This window comes from Protobothrops mucrosquamatus, unplaced genomic scaffold (genome assembly GCF_001527695.2).
Source record: "Protobothrops mucrosquamatus isolate PMUCROS unplaced genomic scaffold, P.Mucros_1.0 scaffold1581, whole genome shotgun sequence".
NCBI classification, from domain to species: Eukaryota; Metazoa; Chordata; class Lepidosauria; order Squamata; family Viperidae; genus Protobothrops; species Protobothrops mucrosquamatus.
In genome coordinates, this window is record NW_015387744.1 from 40,838 (window position 1) to 52,026 (window position 11,189).

General features: G+C 35.0%; 1 protein-coding gene across 1 annotated transcript; it reads left to right on the top strand.

Moving 5' to 3' along the window:
- The first annotated feature begins 3,299 nt into the window (after positions 1–3,299).
- Positions 3,300–8,198, top strand: LOC107293318 (transcription cofactor HES-6). The gene is made up of 4 exons (XM_029285373.1): positions 3,300–3,466; positions 4,457–4,552; positions 4,674–4,752; positions 7,526–8,198. The coding sequence occupies exons 1-4, from the start codon at positions 3,404–3,406 to the stop codon at positions 7,933–7,935; spliced, it is 648 nt and encodes a 215-aa protein (XP_029141206.1). The 5' UTR covers positions 3,300–3,403; the 3' UTR covers positions 7,936–8,198.
- The last annotated feature ends 2,991 nt before the right edge of the window (positions 8,199–11,189 follow it).

An 11,189-nucleotide genomic window follows, 5' to 3' on the forward strand; every position in this document is an offset into this window, starting at 1 on the left:
GCTTTAGGAAATTCAGAAAAAAGGACTTCAAGGCTTTTTCTTTTTCTTTTTTAAAAACCCAGCATTGAGCAACATAAAAAGGAGAAGAAAGCAAATCACAGAGTAGACTCTTGAATAACATGCTGACACATTTGCATATGCACTTCTATTTCCCACTCAGTTACACAGACAAATGTCATACTTTGCCTGAATGAGAATAATTACATAGTTTTCCAAATTTCAATGCTATCCATAAATGCAAAATAAAAAATAATCTCCAGCTAAAGATATTCAGTATCATTCTATAGTTCCTCCAATATATGAATAAATTCTTATGGAAACATAGTAATCACATGGGTTAACATATCTTGACCTACAAAAGTAACATATTTGGAATCATACAGCTTATACAGCAATAAGGGACACAGTAGATGCATGGGAGATTTTTAGCTGGATATATCTTTTTTTTTAATTTAACAGATATATTGGAATTTTATAGTTTGGACTGAACTTGCAAAGTTGAAAGTTTTTTTTAATAATTTGTTTGGTTTTGATTTAGTATGATTAGGGAGCCCAATCAGTATAGGTTGTGAGCCGTGATTCATGCCTTAATATGGCACATCAGTCAAAAACTCTTTGTGAATCCAAGCAATTCTGCTAAGTCAAATAGGGGTAAAAAATGTACCACATACTATTATGTGGCAGCTCAGCCACATAGCACTATGATGTCATTAGTAGTCGGTAGTCCAAAGTTTCTCTCCTGAATGCAGAAATAATGGAGCCTGTTTTTATTTCTATTATTTAAATACTAGATTAGATCTTTATTGGAACTAAGACAAATAACAGACAAAAATGTGTTTCTAAATAAAAGTCCCATACCCTGATAACATTAAAAATCCATTTCCATAAGAAGCTTTTAAATTATTCCAGTTGTAATTCCAATATATTGACACAACACTACAATATAAATGAAGTTGTAATTACAATAGCCAAACAAAACAATGGTTTGTTGAAATTGTGCAAGTTAAACTAAGTTTGAATTGCTGTTATTTTAATATTTTTCAGAAATGTACATTTACGTGGGCATTGCCCCTAAAAACACCTTGGATCAACCCAAATGGAGACAGCTTTGCCAAAAAGCAGACCCTGCCATAGCACAGGAATAATGCTAAGAAGAAGAAAAAGAGCATGTACCTTTCAATAGTCATTCCTACAGGCCTCACAGTTTAAGGATTGGTATTATAGTATAATTAGGCCATGCTGTGATTTGCTCCTGTGTAACTCATAGATTGGATGCCAAATTGTGATTTTAATATAGATTTTATCTGTTATTTATTATTTTATTCTAATTTTAACTGGATATTCCTTGAGTGTTTTTAACTTGCTCTGGTCTCTGGTCTCTGACCGTAATAAACATTGACTTAACAATAGTCATTCAGCAAATTTCATGTGGCCCAAAAAAAAACACACAGTTTTTGCAATGATCTTTCCACCATGGACTTCTTGACTTTGAATTAGTGCCAAGCTTATTTAGGTTGGAAAGCCACTGAACCATTATATGTTTCTCAACAGAAGTAATTCTATCTAAGATAGTTTTCATTGTTCCTGATTCTGAATAAATATTACTCCCAAATATATCTTCTAGCACTGTAGTCATAATCTATTTTTCAGCAAGTCAAAAACAAAACCACATGTTGAAATTTCTCAGGCCTTTCTTCTTCTATAAATTGTAGGTAATATGGTTAACTCAAGATGAGGTCCTGGATCACCAAGAGTTACAGTAATTTCCTCTCTGCTATTTTCTGAGGTTGAAGAAATATTGATTATATCTACTGACGTGAAGTGAGCCAGAAAAATGTAAAGGCCCCACCATCCTTCTCCAGGATGGAAGAGGTATTACATGTTTGCATGAAGCAAAAAAATGGAAAAAAAGTAAACCAAAAGTTTTTTTTGAAATTCTGGATTGATTGATTGTATCAAAAGTGTAGGAATTAAAAACTCTATGTAAAAAAATTGCCCTTAGTGATATTTTGTCATATAAAACAAAACTTCCCTAAGATAGAAAATCAGTGTCATACTTCTCATTCTTTCTTATTACTTTTTTAAAATTCTTTTTCCAATGGGCATTTTCAAATTCAATCTTCTAAAGTTAGAATTATACTTGTTAATGTTAAATTTATAGATTAGAGAAGTGATTTGTAGAATATATTTATCCAAAAAAATCAATATATTTTTATACAATATGAAGCCATGGTGTTAGCAGATAGAAACTCATATTATGTAACCTTCCTTGATACAAGACATCAAATAATTACATACAGGATTGCCACTGTCCTGAAATCTGTTGTGTTAATTAAGATATGTTTTAATGAATTGGAAAAGAGTTAACTATTTCTTTTTTGCTTTACCATAATTTCTTCAAAGTAAGTTTTGTTTTTAAGATTATTTTATGGTGCATTCAACTTTAAAGATTGGAAACAATTTAAAACAACAATATATATTTTAGATACCTAGGGCTAGTATACATTGATCAGGGGATTAGACGAGAAGATCTCCAAAGTCCCTTCAAACTCTGATGATGATGATGATGATGATGATGATGATGATGATATTCCTAAGAAGAAACTGATGTCCACAATGAAACTTATCTAAAATAAACATTCCTAGGACTGATAATCCTGAAGTCACCTTTAAAGCTACTGATACATGACACTAATTATTAAGTCTGTTGTTAGACTTTGGAGTGCGCATTCTATTTATAAATTATTATTATTACAGAAAAATTCCAGGTTGTGTTCCCCAACCTTTTCTGTGGCAACAAAATAACTTTTCCATCATAGTTTTATAATGAATCAGAAAGTCTATTTGTAGTGAATGAGTAGAAAAAGGAACATCATGTAGCTTCCTCAACCTTCCAAAGAGCAGAAAATAGGTGAACCAAGAAAGATCCATAATCAAAGCTAATATATCAATTAACCTCAGTAGCCCAGGTATTTCTCAGTTGGGTTATGGTTTAGATTATTGGCATTTTTTCCCCTGGGAATCAATGCTGATTGAGAAGGGAGCAAAATAATCTCTGGCACTTGTTTTCTGCCTCCTTAAACAAAAGATTTCTACCAAGCAAAGCTTTCATGAAGCTGGACATCTGTCGCTCTTTAGACACTGTGTGTGTGATCTGGCCATTGATAAGTAGTGACCTGTCAGCCTTGATTGATGTCACAAGCCTCTGGCCTCAACCCCTTCTGTGGGAAAAGGAGACCAGCTAAGCAATTTCCTCATTCACATGCTAATATCCAGCTATAAATGCTAGCAGAGTGCAGCTCTCATGACAGAGAATGCTCCAGAAGACAACGGGAGAAGCCAGTTGCTATAGGGCTTTCTCCCTTTTCTCCCCTAAGCCTTCAGGCAGGCGTGCAGGACTACAATGACAGCTACAACCCTAGCCAGCTGTGGACAGAAACTTTCTAATACCAAAGAGGAAAGGAAGGTATGCATTATTTTATAAATAAATTCACTATAAGAAACTTGCCATCTCTGAAGAGATAAAGTAAGGGTGCCATACTTTTTTCAGTGGCTCTGTGGTGTTGTTAAAAGCTGTCTGCACAGGTATGCTATGTAGGTGTGTTTCTTTGCTTTTTCAAGAATTACTTCCTTCTAATAGGTAATTACTTATCTCCAACCCTTGATAGAAATGAAATCTAAAAGTGCATGCAGCAGGTAGAGAAACCAAGGTAAAAAATATTGTATGTGCAAAAGTGCTGAGGGTGAATCAATCTACTGTATTTATAGATACTGATGTATTTAATATACAATATAACAGTTTGTCTTCAGCTGTAGGATGCAGCAGAAAAATAGAGCTATATGAAAGCAGACTACTTTTGTGGACAGTGCTAAACTGAAATATATATTGTTAGAAAAATGAAATGCACAGGGCATAGCTGTCTTGGATAATGTGCCTATTAAGGTTTTCATTAAAATAGCTTAAATCTTTTTAGGGCTAATTAGGATGGGTGAATGAAAGGAGTAGCCAAGAATACAAATCTATTAATAAAATTTGATATTACATGAGATAAAGGAAAAGCAAATTATACTTCTACATTTTAGAAGTGCCTGTTACACTCACAAACCATTTTCTTGATAATGAGATTATTAGAAACCCAATATAGATTGATCTGAAAATATGTTCCATTAACTAAAGTTAAGACTTAATTTGAATATATACGCATAGGATTATACTCTGTTTGCTTGACTGGATCAATTTGAACCTTCACTATATATGTGGATGTGCCTTGCAGAAAATGCTCCATAATTGTAATTATTTAAATGCTGATCATAAAGATTGTCTGATAGTTCCCATATATGTTGTTCCATTGTATGATAAAAGAATCTGCATTGGAAAAATCACTTTTTCCAATGAAGGCCTGTATAGATTCAAGTCAAGAAAGCCATTCCTAATATTCTCTCTTAATTATTTCAGTTAAGAAAACCTTTGATTGAAAGGAAGCGAAGAGAGAGGATTAACAATTGTTTGGACCAGCTCAAGGAAACAGTTGTTGGAGCCTTTCGGCTTGATGTAAGCATAGATTTTTAACATTTTTCTGCTCCCACGTTTCCTTATATCCATCTGTATTTCATTTTTCAGCTGCTTTCAAATAGGATATGATAATAATTCTTGTTATTTTATTTTAAAATAGCAATCAAAACTTGAAAAAGCAGATATCTTGGAAATGACAGTAAAACACCTACAGAATATCCAACAGAACCGAAATATAGGTAAGTTGATGTTCTGTACCTATATATTGACTGCAGCTGCTCCTGTTTTGTATATGAAACCCAGCTTAATAGCTTGGCAAAGTTATTCAAAGAAATAATGAAGCAGGAATGAGATCGGGAGAGGGAGAGAGAGAGAGAGAAGAAACAAGGTATGTATATATTTAGCTTCAGTGAAGTTGTACATTGTATAAAATGATGACATAATAAGGTTATTTGGGAATTGACCAGAGATGTCCACACAAATAGTTTTTGAATTTTATTGGGTTCAAGATTCTCAGATATAAACCTCCCTGACCCTCTCCCCCTTTTCTCATTGTTCAGAGGATACAGTGTGTTCTTCAGAGTTAATGTCATAATACTGTCTTACCAACGCAATGCCTGTTACTGTTTCAGCTAGATTACCCATGTGCCTTAGCCTTCATTTCACAACTTAATTAACCCTTTCTGGATCCTTTAATTTTCTGAACTTCAGTGTGGGCTGAGGCCCAATCTGTGCCTCCTGCTAGGGTCCTTGAATTACTTGCCCCCGCCTAGCCTGGCACTAGGTGTGTTCTTGATTTTAGTTACTACAAGCCTTTGATTTCCTTGGAGCTGTTGGCTGTCATCAGGCTTCAAGACAGACTTCCTGCTAGCACCATAATTCTAGGAGAAAGAGCAGCCCATTCTCTTTCAAATCCTCTTCTACTGCAGCTAAAGATGCTACATTTGAGCTGCCTTGCTTAATGTGGCTCTGCAGTATATGGCATTCTCTCTTCCACAAGAAAACCTCATACTTCAATAATTCATGTGAGAATAGATATCTTTTACTGTATCATACTATTTGGTTGTTGTCAGGGTGTGAGCTTCTTTGGTACATAGATAAACCACAAGGAGAGTCTCTGTCCTTATGCATTTGTATTGACACTGCCTTGTGTCTTACATCAGAAATGGCTACTTCCAGAGAAAGTTCAGTCAGAGTCAGGCCCCTTAAAAATAGGGCTCTGACATAAGAACTCTTAAATGGTCAGATGATTTTTGGAACTCTGGAATCTCCCTATCTCTTTTGGTCCTTGTTTTCAGATTGGTCAGTAAGGATATAAGCCTGAGTGGAATAACCAGATGGAATATCCAGTTAGCCTAGCAAAGATTTTCTTAGTTTGTGGATGACTTTCGGTTTCCTTAGTCTGAATTTAGGAGACTCCTATTTCCTACTAGGAACCCTAGATATTTCACTCTTGAGATTCTAGGCAACATTTGGCCACTTTTATTCTAAGCACCTTTATATAATTTAAATAATTACTTATGTGCCTGGAAGTTCTTCTCAAGTTAAACTACATACAGTATAACTTCATTGGTTTATTACTACAAAGTATATGCCTTTCTGAAGCTCCAAGTAGCTTTACTATTATTGTAGCTTTAAATATAACAAAAAACAAAAAACAATTAATACAACTTTAATCAAACAATTTGATCTACCACCATTTGGAATTGCACAATCTTATTTCTTGCAAGATATAAAAAAATATGAAGAACTATATTTTAATTGTGCTCTGAAAACGAAAGTTAGCAAACAGTAGTCTACCCATCTGGGATTTAGCTGTCCCAAAAGAAGGTCAGTAGATCATCACTGTAGGTTTTATATATTTTACCTTGCCAGGACGTTATGTATAAATCTTTGAAACATAGCAGGGCCCTGTGTGCTCTGAAGGACAGTTTGCTAAAATGAAATAGCTTTGGAGATAGTGAGTGCCTTTTTTTTTCTTTTCTTTTCCAGTGATATTTGCCAAAATCTTTTGGTTAGAGTGACATATGGGGTCTTAGTCTTTCTAGTAAATTGAGGCATTGGATAGCTAATGAATTTAGCAACTAATTTCACTTGTCACATGTCTGCACAGAACTGAATTTCAACACATGGCTTGGATACTAATATATTCAATCACTCTTAATTTCAATTTTTTTCTCTTTGGTAGCCAATAAGATCTTTGCCAGATTATTCTGTGTCCCCTTTACCGGTATCAGTGATATGTATCATTAATATAGTTGCTCCATTTACCTTGTAAAGGTAGTTTAGAAGTTTGGAATTGTTTTTTTTTCAATGTTTGAAAAGAGTCTGGTATAATTGGGCACCCTTATATCAAGCCTTTACCTTGTAACTCTTTTCTCCTTATTAATTAGTACTCTACATGCCTGACAGTGCCTACTGGGATCATTTTCTATTCACTGCCAGTAGACTTTATGTAATATATGATAATCATATATATGGTAGAGTGTTCTTTCTCTATTTAAATGTTCCTCAAAAGGTTTTTATGTACTATCTGGAGAAGTAACAGCTTTTCCTTGCACAAAAAGATTTTCATGTAATAGGTTCAGAATGTTTTTTTAATACATTTATAAATGTTTCCAATAGAAGAGAATATATGGAGCTCAGTGCTGAATTGTACAGTCCTTGTTGCTCTCTGAGCTTGGTTGTTTGCTTGCAGACACTTCATTACCCAACTAGATAACATAATCAGTGCATGGCATAGGGTAATGAAACATCTGTAAACAAATAACCTAGTTCAGAGAGCACCAAAAATTCTACAATTCCTTTGTATTAAGTTAAAAGAATAATTATAATCTAGGTTTTTTTTATCCATTTCATGTCTATTTGCAAATGACTGGATCCTGATAGATGATCCAAAACAGGCATTTAAAGTCAGAGCAATACCTACTATTATGGGGAAAGAGCCAGTTCAACAGATTTGAGTTTTTATGCATTAAATTATTGAAAGCATCTCTCTTCCTCATTTAGCAGATTCTAAAATGGGTCTTGAAGCTCAGCAGAGGTACAGCACGGGATATATTCAATGCATGCATGAAGTCCACAACCTCCTCCTGACCTGTGACTGGATGGACAAGACACTTGGAGCACGATTATTGAACCATCTATTGAAATCCTTGCCCAAATCCAATGAGGAGACTTGCAAGGTGGACCTGAACTCTTCCACTCCAGTGAATGGCAAGGGAAATACAACAGGGTCTAGCCAATCTCAGGATCAGTTGTATCCAACTGAAGTCAAACTGGGATTGAAAAAATCATTTCAGTCACAACCATCATCTCGATGTAATCAGCATGAGTTGCCACATCCCAGGGAGAATTTGCAACGTCATTTTGCACATAATGGTGTTAACATGGGGTCATTGGATATGTGGAGACCATGGTAAAAATATCTTGGGGGAAAATTATTTCTAATCTTAGACTCTCTTTTATATATATCTTATAGATATGTCTCTTTAAAACACTTTTTGGAGCAAGTCTGCTCCTGTAGGTGTACTAAAGACCAGGGTACTTCAAGCCGGAGGAAATCTCTATGTAGCCTGCATTGTACAAGGCTGCTATTCTATTGTATTTATTGAATACATCTAAATTATTTTACAGAATCTTCTCTGGGGCTGCCTAGTATACAATATATGACATATAATATTCCTTTTCCTATGCTATTAAAATTAACCAAGGATTAATAAAAATATTTAAAAAATACAAGACACCCTCATTTGTCTCTGGTTTATATGATAATTTTCTAAACTCTCCCTAACACATACACTCTTCCTACCTGACCCCTTATGCCCCTACAACAATAATATTATGGAAATAAACAGCATAGCTTATTTCTATTAATTCTGTGAAAATAAATGAAAAAATCATCTTGTATCTGGCATCTTGTTTTCTCCTGGCTAAATGCTTTAAAGAAAACAAATGGGGGAACCCAAACACTTTTTTTTCACCAGTCACTTCAAATAATTCAATTTCTCAAGAATGTGCTGACTGTAGAAGCTGGGATCTTTAGGACAAAAAAATTATGAGACTTGTAAAGTTTCAATAGAATAATAAAAATATTGCTTCAAGTAGCCTGTGAACATATTGCTCTCTATTTTTATAGACTGTTTTAGTTAAGCTGCTAATATATTAGTTATGGGAAGCGTTTAGGTTTGTTTTTTTAACTACATGGTTACATTTCCTTACAGCAGAAGACTCCTGAAACCCTAAATATACAGTAGAAAAATTATGTTGGCACAAGCTGATCATTTGCTTGTCTTACATATAGCACACAATCCATTTCCTTTAATCTACCAGCATTTCTATTAAAGATCTGTCTATCAAAAATTCGATGGGACATGAAACTCTTAATAACTGGCATCTTCACACTGCGAAAACATGTTGTTACATTTCTTTTAATCAAATGGATGCTGCCAGACTACTCATATACAGGTAGTTCTCAACTTACTTACTTACTTACTTACTTCGAAGTTACAATGGCACTGAAAAAAAGTGACTTATGACCGTTTTTCATACTTATGACCATTGCAGCATCCGTATCATATTTGTGACGGTTGCGGTGTCCCAGGTTCATCTGATCACCTTTTGTGACCTTCTGACAAGCAAAGTCAGTGGGGGGGGGCATTTAACAACTGCTTTTCTAACTGAACAACTGCAGTGATTCACTTAACAGCTGTGGCAAGAAAAGTTGTAAAATGGGAAAGAACTCACTTAACAACTGTCTTGCTTAGCAACAGACATTTTGGGTTCAATTGTGGTTGTAAGTGGTGGACTACCTATATTGAAAGTACTTAAAATAAGCACGGTCCTAGGTTACAAATCTAGGTAGTGCAATTTATTGCATAGCATGGATTAGATACTATTTTCTTACTAATGCCATCACCCCAGTTAATCCTATAATTTTTCCCCAATTTAGTAATATATGAAAATCTGCGTTCAGTTATCTGAATGCTGTGGTATAAATATATTTTTTTAAAGTCAGCCTTTGCAGAAAATCTATTACAGTATTTTAAAATAGCTGGAAGCCTGAATCTAAGTCCACATATCAAATCAACATTACTATTTCAGATGAGGAATGACATGTTCATGCCATTAAATATATGTACGACTTATCTCCCATAGATTTTTGCCTGGCCAGTATATGCCAAGAGAGTTGGCTGGGTCTCTTTGATTAATCAGTGGCATCTATCAGGGCTAAGGTAACATGTCTTTTATGTCATGGTGCCTGCCTCTGGAATGAGATCTCCCTTAAAATCCATGTTGTCTGCACCCTATTAGCATTCCATAAAGCCTTGAAGACCTATTATTCTCCTGACTTTGGGTTAGGATGGATGGGCCTGCTGTGACTATATTTTTAACACCATCAAACATCTGCTATCCCAAGTCCTTGGGAAGAACTTGATAGATGGACAAAAATACCAAATCCAGTCTAAACATTTGGCTGACTGTGCAACCAACCACAATAATAGATATAGAACAACTGTAGCAAAAGAAAGCAAAGATAGTACTAATAGTAAGAGGTGCCTTAGGTGCAATTCCAAAACATCTGGAGCACCACTTGAACACCATAGGCATTGACAAAATCATTACCAGTCAGCTCCAAAAAGCAGCTTTACTTGAAACAGCTTTCATCTTGTGATGATACCTTTAATATTATTAAACAAAAACATCTGCCTATCCCAGGTCCTTGGTAAGGACTTAATAGGTGGACAAGAATGCCAAATCCAGATTAAACAATTGGCTTGAGTGAAACAACCATAATAAGAATTTAAACTTGTATGTTGCCTGAGTATTGTGAACCAACTCAGGGGAACACTCAGTCTTCCATTTGGGCCAGGATTGATTAATTGTTTCTTTTTTCAGTCCATAACTACAATTCCTATTCGAAGCTGCATCACTTTTTTCCTTTAATGTCAAGCATAGGGAAAATCAGGAAGTCCAGAAACTTCAAATGGATATAAAGATTTATTGCAAGCTTAAGCTCTCTACAAGAATCTGAACTAGTAATGGTTAAAGCAAATCGGTGGTAGGTAAGAGTCAATGGATTCAAAGTGGGCTGGACTTTGCTCTCTTGTGGGTGCAAAGGGACGAGACTGATGACACATTTGACCCCTCCCTTGGGCTCAGCCTGGTCATTGCTTACATCTCAGTATCTCATATTCCCAGCCATATAATACCAATGGAAATCTATTGTTTTAACTATTCTTTGGTGTAACTGAATTATTTTTATTCTACAATGAACTAGTTCAAACATAGGTCTTGCTTGATTTACAGGGACTTGCTCCTAGATAAGTGTGCCCAGATTTTAGCCATCATCTCAGACAACTCCATGCAGAACAGCCTTTGCATCTGCCATTTTTTTATTTGTATGCAAAAGCAAAATTTTTTTGCAGCATCCTGTGGCCACATGGCCAGATTTTATGATGGTTTTGCTGAAAAGGGTTGGTTTTCAGCAATAAAATAAAACCAGCAATGGTTCACCAATACCATTGGTTTGCTTAATAGCAATGTTTGCTCTACAACTGTCACATTTGCTTAACTGCAAAAAAGGTTGTAAAATGGGGTCATGTATGACTTGTGGACAAGCTCTATTTCAATTGCAGGTATAAGTTTACCTGTATTATGGCTTCATATGTTGAAT

What these genes read in the sequence shown, in the direction of transcription:
- LOC107293318 (XM_029285373.1), top strand. Translation starts at nt 3,404, where the DNA reads ATGACAGCTACAACCCTAGCCAGCTGTGGACAGAAACTTTCTAATACC. An exon ending in TTGGAGCCTTTCGGCTTGAT is followed by an intron (nt 4,553 to 4,673) that starts GTAAGCATAGAT and finishes ATTTTAAAATAG; the next exon opens with CAATCAAAACTTGAAAAAGC. An exon ending in CCAACAGAACCGAAATATAG is followed by an intron (nt 4,753 to 7,525) that starts GTAAGTTGATGT and finishes CTCATTTAGCAG; the next exon opens with ATTCTAAAATGGGTCTTGAA.